The sequence below is a fragment of the Staurois parvus genome, unplaced genomic scaffold (genome assembly GCF_062004578.1).
Source record: "Staurois parvus isolate SC_StPar_1 unplaced genomic scaffold, SC_StPar_1.0 ptg000540l, whole genome shotgun sequence".
Lineage (NCBI taxonomy): Eukaryota > Metazoa > Chordata > Amphibia > Anura > Ranidae > Staurois > Staurois parvus.
In genome coordinates this window covers 697,344-713,101 of record NW_028318336.1, presented here as the reverse complement: position 1 = coordinate 713,101, position 15,758 = coordinate 697,344, and the positions used below count along the sequence as shown (strand labels likewise).

Genomic DNA, 15,758 nt, shown 5'->3' with positions numbered 1-15,758 from the left:
GCAAAAAATAAAATAAGCAGAGGTGATCAAATACCACCGAAAGAAAGCTTTATTTGTGGGGAAAAAAAATGACAACAAATGTAATTTATGTATAGGGTTGCATGACCGCGCGATTAGTTAAAATAATGCAGCACCGTGTTCTTCAGCCCCCCCCCCTTTTTTTTTCATTTGGACTTTTTTTTTTCTTATGTGTGTTTGGACTTTTGGAGTCACTAAATGCCATTGATATTCCAACTATGAAAGATTTTGGTCAAGGTGTTAGTTTGCTTATGTTGTGATACGTTTTATTGCTGTTTCTTTGACCGATGGACATATATTTGCTGACATTATTGTTTACTCTGTATTACTAGAAAATGTTAATAAAGATTTATTATAAAAAAAATATGCATGCTAGCCTAAATTTATGGAGAAATTTTATTTAATTATTTATTTTATTGGATATGTTGTATAGCAAAAAGTCAAAAATATTGTTTTTCTTTTTTCAAAATTGTCTTTTTTTTGTTTGTAGTGCAAAAAATAAAATATGCAGAGGGGATCAAATACCACCAAAAGAAAGCTCTATTTGTGGGGGGAAAAAAATGACAACAAATGTCATTTATGTCTAGGGTTGCATGACCGCGCAATTGTCAGTTAAAGTAATGCAGCACCGTGTTTCCCCCCCCCCCTTTTTTTTTTTGTTTGGACTTTTTTTTTTTTTTTCTTTTGTGTGTTTGGACTTTTGGAGTCACTAAATGCCATTGATATTCCAACTATGTAAGATTTTGGTCAAGGTGTTAGTTTGCTTATGTTGTGATACGTTTTATTGCTGTTTCTTTGACCGATTGACATATATTTGCTGACATTATTGTCTACTCTGTATTACTAGAAAATGTTAATAAAGATTTATTATGAAAAAAAAAAAATAATGCAGTGCCGTATAGCAAAAAATGGCCTGGTCAGGAAGGGGGGGGGGGTAAATCTTCCGGAGCTGAATGAAATGTTTACCCCTGGTTCACACCTATGCTGCTGTGTGGGCCGCGTTTTGCACGGGCACGAGAGCCCATTCATTTGAATGGACTCCCGTGCCTGTGACACGCAGGGAAAGAAGTCCCTGCACTACTTTGGAAAACGCAGCCGGCACGGGAACCTCAGTTCCCAGTACGGTTGCGTTTCCCAGTGCGGGCGGCGTGCCATTAGAACTAATGGCACCTGCCCACGGGTCTGCAATTCTCTGTCCGGGGGGTGCGGCTGCACGGATTTTCGTGCGGATACGCAGCGGCACCACCCGCACAGATATGAACCGAGGGTTAAGTAGGCCACTGACGGGTCGAAAACCAGCCTTTTAAAAAACAAAACAAAAAATCGGTCGTTCGATCGGCCGACATTGCCACCAACTGTAAAAAAAAAATCGGCCGGTTTTCGTCCCATGTATGGCCGGCATTTAAGCCCATAATTACCATAATTACTTCTGTCCCTTTATCGGGCATGTTGGAAAATTCACAGCCGATTTTGACTATCGGCCGAATTTCCCGGCAATGATGGGCAAATCGGCTGATCGTTTTACCGATAAAAAAAAAGCGCATGAGCCGTGACCTGCAAGAAGAAGAAAAAGAAGAAGAAAAAGAAGCATTCCAGTCTGTAATTATATTTTATATGAAAAGTCTTGCAGTTGCAACAATGTATCCATTTGTATCCATTCCGGATTCAGATGTTTTTATTCGGATACAAATGGATACATTGTTGCAACCGCAAGACTTTTCATATAAAATATAATAGCAGACTGGAATGCTTCTTTTTCTTCTTATTTTCTTCTTCTGCTTTTTGTTCTTCTTTTTCTCCTTCTTGCAGGTCACGGCTCATGCGCTTTTTTTTTATCGGTAAAACGATCTGTCGATTTGCCCATCATTGCCGGGAAATTCGGCCGATAGTCAAAATGCCCGATAAAAAAATGTGCAAAGACCACGAAAAACGGCCGACCAATTAACCCACTAACGGTCAGGCGATTTTTTTTTTTTCGGCTGAAAAACCGACTCAGCTATGGCCGGCATTGGACTTTAAAACCCCTTCAATGATGCCCATACTTCCTCTGCTGCATCCTTTCTCCCACAAATAATAAAAGGATAAAGATAATTCTTTGGAGAGATATTGGAAATGGAGTCCACGGAGATCCGTGCCGCATTGCATCCCCCAAACATGAGTGTCAGGTTATTACAGCAGAGAATTGTTTATCATAGGAAGAAGGAATACCCTTACCCAGGATCCTGTCATGGCCGCTGGCATCACTTCCTTCCAGAACCCGCATACAAATCCTTTGGTTTCACGTGTGCCCGATCCCAGGAAAGTTCATGTATATTTTGTGTCTCCTTCACTGTTAATAGGTTGCCAGGGCTGCTGTTGACATCGTTGCTCAGTGACCAGAAGAAAAGGCTGTGAGCGGCTACAGAATTCCAGCTTACAACACAATCGCTGCTACAATAGTAAACATGTTGAGAATCAGCAAACCTAAAAAAAAAAAAAAAAAATTATTTTTAAATAAAAAACAGTAACAAACAAGTACTTATTAGCCCTCGCGCACACGGGGCGTTTTTACAGCGGCTGTTTTTGGCTTTTGGCAGGTTTTTTTCTACAGCCAGTAAACCCCCCAGCATGTTATCCTATGTGTCCATACACACATGGGCTTTAACCACTCGCCTGCTGGGCACTTTCACCCTCTTCCTGCCCAGGCCAGCATTCAGCACTGTCGCACTTTGAATGACAATTGCGCGGTCATGCAACACTGTACCCATACGAAATTTTATTATCATTTTTTTGACAGATAGAGCTTTCTTTTGGTGGTATGTAATCACCTCTGGGTTTTTTTTATTTTTTTGATAAACAAACCAAAAACAACTGAAAATTTTTTTTAAAAAAGTTTTTTTCTTAGTTTCTGTTATAAAATTTTGTAAATGAGTAATTTTTCTACTTCACTGATGTGCGTTAATGAGGCTGCAGTGATGGGCACTGATAGGCTGCACTGATGAGGAGGTACTGGTAGGTGGCGCTGATGGGCATTGACAGGCATCACTGGTGGGCATTCACAGACATCACTGATGGGCACTGAAAGGCAGTACTCATATATGGCACTGATAGGCGGCACTGACTGACACTGATAGGTGGCACTGACTGAAACTGATTGGCGGCACTGACTGGCACTGATAGGCAGCACTGACTGGCACTGTTAGGTGGCTCTGACTGCAACTGTTAGGTGGCTCTGACTGGCAGCACTCATAGGCGGCACTGACTGGCACTGATAGTTGGTATGTGGCATTGATGTGCACTGACAGGTGGCACTGATGGGGCTACACTGATCATCTGTGATCAGCTGCATCCAAGCCTTACATCACCAAGTGCAATGCAAAGCATCGGATGCCGTGGTGTAAAGCAGGCCGCCACTGGACTCTAGAGCAGTGGAGACGTGTTCTCTGGAGTGACCAATCACGCTTCTCTGTCTGGCAATCCGATGGACGTGTCTGGTTTGGTGGTTACCAGGAGATGACTACTGCGCAGCAGTGCACAAAGCAAGGTCCATAAAGACAAGGAGGAGCCAGTTTGGGGTGGAGGAACTTGACTGTCCTGCACAGAGTCCTGACCTCAACCCCATAGAACACCTTTGGGATGAATTAGAGCGGAGACTGTGAGCCAGGCCTCCTCCCCCGACATCAGTGCCTGACCTGACAAATGTGCTTCTGGAAGAATGGTCCAACCTTCCCATAGACACCCTCCTAAACCTTGTGGACGGCCTTCCCAGAAGAGTTGAAGCTGTTATAGCTGCAAAGGGCGGGGCCAACTCAATATTGAACCTTACGGAATAATGCAGGCCATAGACGGGTTGAAAATCGGCCGATTTTTGCACCGTTAGTGGGTTAATTGGGCGGCCGATTTTCGGGGTTTTGACACATTTTTTTATCGGTCAAGTTGGAAAATTCGTGGCCGATTTTGACGATTGGCCGATTTTCCCCGGCAATGATGGGCAAATCGGCCGATCGTTTTACAGAAAAAAAAATCTGCACATGAGAAAAGAAGAATTCCAGTCCACTATTATATTTTATATGAAAAGTATTGCGGTTGCAACAATGTATCTTTGTATCCGAATAAAAACATCTGTATCCGGAATGGATACATTGTTGCAACCGCAAGACTTTCATGTAAAATATAATAGTGGAGCTTTCTGAAAGGGACAAAAGTAAAAATTCCGGCTGTAGATGGGATGAAAATCGGACGATGTTTTAACCGTTAGTGGTAACGTCGGCTGATTGAACGGCCGATTTTTCGTTTTTTTTTTTAAATGGCCGGTTTTTGACCCGTCTATGGCCTGCGTAAGACTGGGAGGCCATTAAAGGTCATGTGCGTGGAAAGGCCGGCCGACCAATACTTGGGGCAATATGGTGTATAACCCAATTTTTGGTAAAATATAAAAGATGCGAAGTAAATAGATACCTAACATGTCACACTGTAAAATTGTACACGCCCCTGGAATGGCGACAAACTACGATAAAACGAAGTTCCAGACTTTTTTTTTCTCCCCTGAAAGACAATGTTCTTCCTCTTCACAGTCCTTTTTTAGCAATATATATATGTTTTTTGTTTTTTTTTCCCCTAAATACCTTTGATTGATCATTTCTGTCTCTACTTCTGGTCACGGTCGCCTAGGTGACTTCATCATCAGGCATTCCCTAGGACTTTTTGGATATCGACGTCGTCTATCCCATATCCGAGCTCACACAAATCGAGGGGCGTGTCCCTGAACTTGCACAAATCAAGGGCGTGTCCCTGACCTCCTGAGCTCACAAATCAAGGGGTGTGTCGCTGACCTCCTGGACTCACTCAAATCAGGGGCGTGTCCCTGACCTCCTGGACTCACTCAAATCGAGGGGCGTGTTCCTGACCTCCTGGACTCACACAAACCGAGGGGCGTATCCCTGACCTCCTGAACTTGCATAAATAAAGGGCGTGTCCCTGACCTCCTGGACTCACACAAATCAAAGGGCGTGTCCCTGACCTCCTGGACTCGCACAAATCAAAGGGCGTGTCCCTGACCTTCTGGACTTGCACAAATCAAGGGGCATGTCCCTGACCTCCTGGGCTCACAAATCAAGGGGCGTGTCCCTGACCTCCTGGACTCACACAAATCGAGGGGCGTGTCCCTGACCTCACATAAATCAAAGGGTGTGTCCCTGACCTCCTGGACTCACACAAATTGAGGGGCGTGTCCCTGACCTCCTGGACTCGCACAAATCGAGGGGCGTGTCCCCAACCTCCTGGACTCGCACAAATTGAGGGGCGTGTCCCCGACCTCCTGGACTCGCACAAATTGAGGGGCGTGTCTCTGACCTCCTGGACTCGCACAAATCGAGGGGCGTGTCCCCGACCTCCTGGACTCGCACAAATTGAGGGGCGTGTCCCTGACCTCCTGGACTCGCACAAATCGAGGGGCGTGTCCCCGACCTCCTGGACTCGCACAAATTGAGGGGCGTGTCCCCGACCTCCTGGACTCGCACAAATTGAGGGGCGTGTCCCTGACCTCCTGGACTCGCACAAATCGAGGAGCGCGTTCCTGACCTCCTGGACTCGCACAAATCGAGGGGCGTGTCCCTGACCTCCTGGACTCGCACAAATCGAGGAGCGCGTTCCTGACCTCCTGGACTCGCACAAATCGAGGGGCGTGTTCCTGCTCCTTGGGCTCATGCAAAGCAGGAGGCGTGTCCCTGACCCCCTGGTGCAATTGCGTGTGTATGCACATGCTAATACAATGTACACGCGCAAACACATTCCACCGTGCACATATTATTTGCATGTTCTATGGTGTAAATGAGCCCTTCACCCAAAGAGTCACCTCACTTTACCCCCACCTATGGTGTCCCTGTACCCCCTTCTGTCATGGCTCCTCCCTCACACTGCTACACTTGCCAACCTTACACCCAATGTTGTTAACACCTCTGTATAGCGCCCTCCTCAGGCCTCTTTACCACCATACTCTCCCACCCCCCACTCCTCACACCCCGAGACTCTCTCACAGCACTGCAATACAGGCTCCGCCCCCCGTCGTGCTCCTCTATGGAGGAAATAAGCGGCGCCTCCCACAGCAGGCTCCGCCCCCCGAAGTGCTCCTCTATGGAGGAAATAAGCGGCACCTCCCACAGCAGGCTCCGCCCCCCGAAGTGCTCCTCTATGGAGGAAATAAGCGGCGCCTCTCACAGCAGGCTCCGCCCCCCGAAGTGCTCCTCTATGGAGGAAATAAGCGGCGCCTCTCAAAGCAGGCTCCGCCCCCCGAAGTGCTCCTCTACGGAGGCAATAAGCGGCGCCTCTCAAAGCAGGCTCCGCCCCACGAGGTGCTCCTCTGCAGAGGGAATAGGCGGGAAGAAGATGACGCCTCACACAGTCCCCGCCCCCTGACATGTTAATCTAGGGAGGAAATAAGCGACTCCAGCTCTCCTCACACAGGCCCCGCCCCCGCCCTGCCCCTCTGTAGCCCTGCCCTGCCCCTCTGTAGCCCTGCCCCTCTATAGAGGGAATAGGCGGGAAGAAGAAGCCCCGCCTCGGGTTGTGAGGTAAAATGTTGGGAGGGATCCGCCATCTTGTCTCCTCAGTGGCGCTGTGAAGAGAGGTTGTGTAGGGAGAGCTGTGATGGGAAGTTTTGTTTTCTGTATGTATTTGCTTGACGTAGGTCACCACCCGTCAGAAACCATTCTGTGGAATTGTATAGGTCACATTTGGTTTAAAGCAAAAACCTCCATACTGGAACAGAGCTTATTAATGAGGCTCAGACAAAGTGAGGGGCGTGTCTCTGACCCCCGGGGATCACACAAAGTGAGGGACGTGTCTTTGACCTCTGGGCCTTACACAAAACGGGGGGGCGTGTCCCTGGCCCTGGGGTTCACACAAAGCGAGGGGTGTGTCCCTGACCCTGGGGTTCACAAAAAGCGAGGGGCGCGTCCCTGACCCAGGGGTTCACACAAAGCGAGGGGCGTGTCCCTGACCCCTGGGGTTCACACAAAGCGAGGGGCGTGTCCCTGACCCCCGGGGTTCACACAAAGCTAGGGGTGTGTCCCTGACCCAGGGGTTCACACAAAGCGAGGGGCGTGTCCCTGACCCCCGAGGTTCACACAAAGCGAGGGGCGTGTCCCTGACCCCCGGGGTTCACACAAAGTGAGGGGCGTGTCCCTGACCCAGGGGTTCACACAAAGTGAGGGGCGTGTCCCTGACCCAGGGGTTCACACAAAGTGAGGGGCGTGTCCCTGACCCCTGGGGTTCACACAAAGCGAGGGGCGTGTCCCTGACCCCCGGGGTTCACACAAAGCGAGGGGTGTGTCCCTGACCCAGGGGTTCACACAAAATGAGGGGTGTGTGTCCCTGACCCCATGGGGTTCACACAAAGCGAGGGGCGTGTCCCTGACCCCCCGGGGTTCACACAAAGCGAGGGGCGTGTCCCTGACCCAGGGGTTCACACAAAGCGAGGGGTGTGTCCCTGGCTCTGGGGTTCACACAAAGCGAGGGGCGTGTCCCTGACCCCAGGGGTTCACAAAGCGAGGGGCGTGTCCCTGACCCAGGGGTTCACACAAAGCGAGGGGCGTGTCCCTGACCCCCGGGGTTCACACAAAGCGAGGGGCGTGTCCCCGACCCGGGGCTCACACAAAGCGAGGGGCGTGTCCCCGACCCGGGGTTCACACAAAGCGAGGGGCGTGTCCCTGACCCCCGGGGTTCACACAAAGCGAGGGACGTGTCCCTGACCCAGGGGTTCACACAAAGTGAGGGGGGTGTCTCTGACCCCTGGGTTCACACAAAGTGAAGGGCGTGTCCCTGACCCCGGGGTTCACACAAAGTGCGTGTCCCTGACCCCTGGGTTCACACAAAGTGAGGGGCATGTCCCTGACCCCGGGGTTCACACAAAGTGAGGGGGGTGTCTCTGACCCCTGGGTTCACACAAAGTGAAGGGCGTGTCCCTGACCCCGGGGTTCACACAAAGAGGGGCGTGTCCCTGACCCCGGGGTTCACACAAAGAGGGGCGTGTCCCTGACCCCGGGGTTCACACAAAGTGAGGGGCACCCACATGTGCATACATATACACACACATGTACAAACCCACACATATGTACACACACAAAGGCTTAGCATTAAAAAAAAAACAACAAAACCAAACAAATATCTATAAAGTCCTAATTGTGAACTCCGTATACACAAAATCTTGTATAATCTTCATATAGACCGCATTTGTTTGCACGATCTAAGTGCGGTCTATGTGAAAATTATACCGTACATGTGGTACCTTCTGAAGGGCCCAGCAAAACCATCAACCCCAGGGCTGAGCAGACTAGAAGCAAACCTAACACTTTAACCACTTCCCGTCCGGCCCATGTATATAAACGGCCGGATGGTGGCAGTGCAGGAGCGGGTGGCCGTTCATAAACATCCTCCCCGCTCCCTGCTTGTGCGTGCTCCCTGGGAACGCGCAACACTGCGATCCGGTGACCATTGTGTTCTCTGGAGGACACAGCAGAACACCGATTGTCGTACGGGACCTCTGTGTGAGGTCCTGATCATGTGATCACTGATTGGCCAATCAGTGATCACATGAAGAGTAGTAAGCAAGATGTCACTTCTGACATCAATGCTTACTACTTGTGAAATCTGTGAATGATCACAGAGGTCACATGGTACAGGGCTATTCACAACAGCCTTGTACCATGTGACAAGCTGTGACCAATCACAGCTCACACAGTATTTCTCAATGGCTGCAGGAATGCAGCCAGAGAGAAGGAGAAATGATTGATTTTACAGCCTTTATGGGCGTAAAAGCAATCAGTGTAAAAAAAAAAAAAAAAAATCCATCTTCATCACCCCCCCACAAGTAGTACAGTGTCACTATGGTGACACTGTACTGCTGGGGTGACAGTATGTAAAAAAAAACAAAAAAAAAAACAAATAATAATATGAAAAAACAAGATAAAAATGTAAAAAAAAAGTTTTTGAAAAATTATAATTTTTGGTTATAAACTAACATGGTTTTTTTTTTTTACTAAAAAGATAACTGAATTAATTTTGGTGAAGATTTATGAAGAAAGATTATTTATTTGCAAAATTTTATAAGAAAAACACTTTTTAAAAAAAAAATTCAAAATTTTGGGACTTTTTCATTTATATAGCAAAAAAAATAAAAATCCCGGCGGTGAATAAATACCACCAAAATAAAGTTTTATGCTAAAAAAAAATCAGTGTTATGGTACAGTGTTGCATGACCGCGCAATTGTCATTCAAAGTGTGATAACCCTGAAAGCTGAAAATTGGCCTGGACTGGAAAGGGGTGAAAGTGTCCGGACTGGAAGGGGGGGAAGTGTCCGGACTGGAAGGGGGGGAAGTGTCCGGACTGGAAGGGGGGGGAAAGTGTCCGGACTGGAAGGGGGGAAAGTGTCCGGACTGGAAGGGGGTGAAAGTGTCCGGACTGGAAGGGGGGAAAGTATCCGGACTGGAAGGGGGAGAAAGTGTCCGGACTGGAAAGGGATGAAAGTGTCCGGACTGGAAGGGGGTGAAAGTGTCCGGACTGGAAGGGGGTGAAAGTGTCCGGACTGGAAGGGGGTGAAAGTGTCCGGACTGGAAAGGGATGAAAGTGTCCGGACTGGAAAGGGATGAAAGTGTCCGGACTGGAAGGGGGGGAAAGTGTCCGGACTGGAAGGGGGGAAAGTATCCGGACTGGAAGGGGGGGAAAGTGTCCGGACTGGAAGCGGGGAAAGTGTCCGGACTGGAAGGGGGTGAAAGCGTCCGGACTGGAAGGGGGGGAAAGTGTCCGGACTGGAAGGGGGTGAAAGTGTCCGGACTGGAAGGGGGTGAAAGTGTCCGGACTGGAAGGGGGGGAAAGTATCCGGACTGGAAGGGGGGGAAAGTATCCGGACTGGAAGGGGGTGAAAGTGTCCGGACTGGAAGGGGGGGAAAGTGTCCGGACTGGAAGGGGGAAAGTGTCCGGACTGGAAGGGGGTGAAAGTGTCCGGACTGGAAGGGGGTGAAAGTGTCCGGACTGGAAGGGGGGAAAGTGTCCGGACTGGAAGGGGGAGAAAGTGTCCGGACTGGAAAGGGATGAAAGTGTCCGGTCTGGAAAGGGATGAAAGTGTCCGGACTGGAAGGGGGTGAAAGTGTCCGGACTGGAAGGGGGTGAAAGTGTCCGGACTGGAAAGGGATGAAAGTGTCCGGACTGGAAGGGGGGGAAAGTGTCCGGACTGGAAGGGGGGAAAGTATCCGGACTGGAAGGGGGGGAAAGTGTCCGGACTGGAAGGGGGGGAAAGTGTCCGGACTGGAAGCGGGGAAAGTGTCCGGACTGGAAGGGGGTGAAAGCGTCCGGACTGGAAGGGGGGGAAAGTGTCCGGACTGGAAGGGGGTGAAAGTGTCCGGACTGGAAGGGGGTGAAAGTGTCCGGACTGGAAGGGGGGGAAAGTATCCGGACTGGAAGGGGGTGAAAGTGTCCGGACTGGAAGGGGGGGAAAGTGTCCGGACTGGAAGGGGGTGAAAGTGTCCGGACTGGAAGGGGGTGAAAGTGTCCGGACTGGAAGGGGGGAAAGTGTCCGGACTGGAAGGGGGTGAAAGTGTCCGGACTGGAAAGGGATGAAAGTGTCCGGACTGGAAGGGGGGGAAAGTGTTCGGACTGGAAAGGGATGAAAGTGTCCGGACTGGAAGGGGGTGAAAGTGTCTGGACTGGAAAGGGATGAAAGTGTCCGGACTGGAAGGGGGGGAAAGTGTCTGGACTGGAAGGGGGTGAAAGTGTCCGGACTGGAAGGGGGTGAAAGTGTCTGGACAGGAAGGGGGTGAAAGTGTCCGGACTGGAAGGGGGTGAAAGTGTCCGGACTGGAAGGGGGTGAAAGTGTCCGGACTGGAAGGGGGGGAAAGTGTCTGGACTGGAAGGGGGTGAAAGTGTCCGGACTGGAAGGGGGTGAAAGTGTCCGGACTGGAAGTGGTAAATAATAAATGTCCATCTTACGGATCATCTGATTGCAGATGTCCAGATCTACATCCAGCTTTACCTTCCACCAGAATACAAGGATATGACATGATTTCATTTACCTCATAGAAGTATAATTATTCCCTCATCTATCTGGTAGCAGAATATCCTACACTTCTCATTTCCATATAACTAATGAACAGATTTCATGTATAAGTATTTATTTACAGTTTTGCTTTGTGTCATTTTTTTTTTAACTACAGATTTTAAAATGAATCTCAATGTTTGGAACATCAAAGACATGTTCAGCATTCCTCCAGGAGCAGGGTGAGGGTTTTTTTTCTCTATTTAGAATGTCATTTATTTCCTAGCAGCTACTGCACACGGTTTAATTCGCGGAAAAAAATATTAAAATAAAGGATTTTAACTTGTCAGCTGGGAGGTATATAAACAAAGATTAGTGGGAACGTCAGCTGTACGCATTTAGGGAAGAGAAGGACTTTTCCAGGAGTTGAGTGTTATGCAGGCCATAGACGGGTCGAAAACCGTCCGTTTTTAGAAAAAAGAAAAATGAAAATTCGGCCGTTCAATAGGTCGACGTTACCACCAACGGTAAAAAAAATCATCCGATTTTCTTCCCGTCTATGGCCAGCATTTAATTACGTCTGTCCCTTGCAGAGAGCTCCGCTATTATATTTGACATGAAAAAGTCTTGCGGTTGCAACAATGTATCTATTTGTATCCATTTCGGATACAGATGTTTTTATTCGGATACAAATAGATACATTGTTGCAACCGCAAGACTTTTTCATGTCAAATATAATAGCGGACTGGAATTATTTTTCTTCTTTTTCTTCTTCTTCTTCTTGCAGGTCACACCTCATGCGCAGATTTTTTATCGGTAAAACAATCGGCCGATTTGCCCATCATTGCCGGTAAAATCGTCCGATTTGCCGATCATTGCCGGTAAAATCGTCCGATTTGCCCATCATTGCCGGTAAAATCGGCCGATTTGTTTCCAACTTTACCGATAAAAAAAATGTGCCAAAACCCCAAAAAACGGCCGACCAATTAACACATTAACGGTGCGAAACCTCAGACATGAAATTTGAACAAAGCATATCCCCCTATAGTGTGTACTTGTCTCAATTAAGAGCACAAAGTGTCATTTGTGTCTGCTGCCTCTTTCCTCTGCTATCGGCATGAGTCACTTCTGACAAGGTTTCCTGACACCAAGAGAAAAAAGGTGACGGGAAGGACAGCCAGCACACAGCCTGTGATTGACATCCTCAACTCTGTTCCTGTGTGCTGTGTGAAGGTGGGGGCGTGTCTCTTCCCTCCAATCAGCTCTCAGAGCTCTCCTCACTGAGTTCTGCAATGTGTAATTGCATCTCTCTACCCCCCTTTTTCTGACAGCTCGGGCAAGCTTTATAAATTCCAGCACTTTGAAAGGATGTAGGGAAGAGAAGACCGCAGATAAACAGGTGCAACTTATGTAGGATAATTTGATTCATCTTTGGTTTACACCTGAGGCCAGACTCTTCCCTGGGTACATGTAAGGGTTTACAACCATGTTAATCTAATCCATGTTCCAGGGTTTCCGTATCTCTGAGCTCACTGCAGATTCTCCCTGTGACAGACTCCACTGAAACAGGGACTGCAAGCTAGCCCCTTGCCTACTGGCTATGGGCCCTGGTGTTTGAGGGGACTCTATTCTTTGGGAGGTGTGTGCCTGGGGGGATCTTTGGAGTAGTTTTACTGTGGATTCAAGTCCATGTCTCCCTGAAACACACAGACTCTTGAGAACTGGAGGACCAGGATACAGATTTGGGGCCTCTGTGTTTTTGTTGGGGTATGAAATCAACAGCCAAAACCAGCATTGACATCTTTAACCCCTTCCTAGACTCAGAGACTCAAAGCAGAAGATTAGAATTGTCTCAAAACAACCTTATGCTGGGGTCTCCTGCTGTAATTTGTTTATTAACCCCTTGGCACTGGCTCCTCCCGGCCCTTTCAGAAGCCGGGAGGTGGGGCGGGGTTTTAAGGTCATGTGACTGCCGTGATTCGCCGTCACGGCGGTCACATGATCGGGAAAGAGGAGATCGGGACCATTCCGTGAGTACCGGACATGTGTGCTGGGAGCGTGCAAGGTGCACGCTCTCAGCACATGTTTTTCTTAATTGCACGCAAATGTGCGGCTGCTTGGCGTAAAGGCCCGGGAGGCCGCACATTTGCGTGCAGCCGGCGCAAAGAGGTTAAGTTGTACCTGTGTTTCCCTTTCCTGTCCAGGTGTGGAGGGTCTTTCTCGCATTGTGTAAATTCCCCATTGCATGCCTTCTAGGTGTGAATTCTCATTGTTAATTGGGTAACCTATTGTTTCTGTCTGTTCACTAATCCTCCTGGAGATTCCCACAGGATGGGATTAGTTTTGTTTACCTCGTTACCTAAAGCAGAGTTCCACTCAAAAGTGGAACCTCTGCCTATTGCCTCCTCCCCCCTCCATTGCCATATTTGGCACCTTTGAGGGGGGAGAGGGGAGCGGATACCTGTTTTTGACAGGTACCAGCTCCCACTTCCAGCTCACTTCACCGCAGTGAAGTGAGCCGGAAGTTCTGCCCCCTCCTCCCTCCCGCAGCCTTCTGAGATCTTTCACAGGTCCTAGAAGACTGCCAGACCAATCAGGAGGAGCAGCGCAACTCGCACATGTGCAGTGGGCACCAGGCTGTGAAGCTGCAAGCTTTCACAGCCTGGTGCCCACAGTGGAGATGCCGGCACCGTGGAGGAGTGAAGGGGAGAAGGGATGGCGCGGGTGAGAACATCGCTGGACTCTGCGTCAGGTAAGTGTGTGTTTAGTAGAAGTCAGCAGATACAGTTTTTGTAGCTGCTTACTTTTAATAAACACAAAAACGGCTGGAATTCCGCTTAACCATTGTGGGATGTTTACCCTGATGTGCAATATTTGTTTTTTTATTGTTCATGTGGTGACTGCCCCTATAACTGAATGTATACAAACCTGTATTTCTGTTCAATAAAGTTATTCTTTTGGTCTTACCTCAGCATCATTGTACAAACAAAAGAAGAAAAAATATAGATGGAAGCATTAAAAGAAAACAAAGTTGGCCTTTTAAAGAATAACCCTAGGTCCAAATATATGCGGCCGTGCAGGACGCGTTTTGCACGGGCACGAGATCCCATTTATATGAATGGACTCCCGTGCCCGTGACACGCAGGGAAAGAAGTCCCTGCACTACTTTGGAAAACGCAGCCTGCACGGGAACCTCAGTTCTCAGTACGGTTGTGTTTCCCAGTGCAGGCGGCGTGCCATTAGAAGTAACGGCACCCGTCCGCGGGTCCACAATTCTCTGTGCGGGTGGTGCGGCTGCACGGATTTTCGTGTGGATCCGCAGCGGTACCACCCGCATAGATGTGAAACGGGGGTAAGGCCTCATGCACATGCATTTTTGCAGCCCTTTTTAGGGGCGTCTGGCGTTTTTTCCATGTCCATGCACACATAGATTTTTCGGAGCTTTAAGTGGCAGGAGCGTTTACAGGCAGTCGAAAAAAAAAACAGGGCCAGCGCGTCCAGGAGCAGCAGCGTTTTGTCAGAAAAAACGCTTGAGCGGTCCTCCTGATGCTTTGTGAAAATAGGAGGTCAGCTACTCTTCACCAGTACCATTCAGAAAATGCTGTGCGTTTTATGACTGAATGCAAAGTGTTCTCTGATTGGACAAGGTAGAGAGACGGAACGGTGATGTCTCTTCGGGACCTTTGCAGCTCCCTGAAAAAAAAGGTGGTAGAGCAGAACGGGACATGTGCTACAAGAATTGCCGCACAGAAGAGGACAACGCTGGATTCTTTATATTAGAGAGGACAATTGTTATAAAACATCAGGATTGTTTTGTCCTGGGAGGGTGCAGATCACAGCATCTGAAATCACAGCAGCTGGCAAAAGAAAGTCAACCTCCTTTGCGGCCACTAGCTGAAAGTTGCAGAAGAAGTCATTGCTGGAAGAATGCAAACCTGTGACATGTTGTGCTCCTATGTTAAAAGGAACTGAATAATAGGGATGATTTGTGACAATGTCACAGTGTTTTCTGTAGGTGAGTCCATATCGTTTTCATAGAGCAGCAGCTACCATGTTCTTTTCTGGAATTGCTTTTTAAGATTTATTTTTGCCTCGCCGCTGGCTATCCCCCCTTCAGTTGATCCTGAATACGGCTGCCAGACTCATTCACCTTTCCAACCGCTCCGTCTCCGCCACCCCCCTCTGCCAATCCCTCCACTGGCTTCCGATTGCACAGCGGATCAAATTCAAAATCCTAACACTGACGTACAAAGCTGTCCACCATACTGCCCCGAACTACATCACCGACCTAATATCCAAGTACCGCCCAACACGCACACTCCGCTCCTCACAAGACCTCCTTTTCTCTAGTTCCCTGGTCTCCTCCTCCCATGCCCGCCTCCAGGACTTCTCCAGGGTGTCACCCATCCTCTGGAACTCCCTGCCCCAACCCATCAGATTATCACCTACTCTCCTCTCCTTTAGGCGCACTCTGAAAACCCATCTCTTCAGGGAAGCCTACCCCACCCCCTGCTAACTTGCCGACCTCCTCCACTCTTCCTACCACCCCATCCCCCACAGCTATCTCCTCCTGTGCCACCATCCCCTCCCTCCTAGATTGTAAGCTCCAAAGAGCAGGGCCCTCGATCCCCTCATGTTTTGCATTGTATTGGTATTGTTCTGTCAGATGTTCTGTCCCCCTTTGTAATGTACAGCGCTGAGCGAACTATTGGCGCTTTATAAATACTGTATAAT

The 15,758-nt window shown here is 48.9% G+C and overlaps 3 protein-coding genes across 3 annotated transcripts in view; 2 read left to right on the top strand and 1 right to left on the bottom strand.

The window, feature by feature from the left end:
- The window catches only part of CIMIP7 (ciliary microtubule inner protein 7), a 64,282-nt gene extending 61,839 nt beyond the window's left edge, over positions 1-2,443 (bottom strand). Inside the window, exon 1 of the mRNA XM_089690707.1 lies at positions 2,233-2,443. Coding sequence (XP_089546833.1) covers positions 2,233-2,259 — 27 coding nt within the window. The 5' untranslated portion in view covers positions 2,260-2,443. The remainder of the gene's footprint in view (positions 1-2,232) is intronic.
- Positions 1-15,758, top strand: part of LOC149451417 (uncharacterized) — a 502,187-nt gene that overhangs the window by 363,864 nt on the left and 122,565 nt on the right. The window lies entirely within an intron of this gene.
- IHO1 (interactor of HORMAD1 1) overlaps positions 11,211-15,758 on the top strand; it is a 29,800-nt gene continuing 25,252 nt past the window's right edge. Inside the window, exon 1 of the mRNA XM_089690724.1 lies at positions 11,211-11,266. Within this exon, the coding sequence (XP_089546850.1) occupies positions 11,211-11,266 (56 nt within the window). The remainder of the gene's footprint in view (positions 11,267-15,758) is intronic.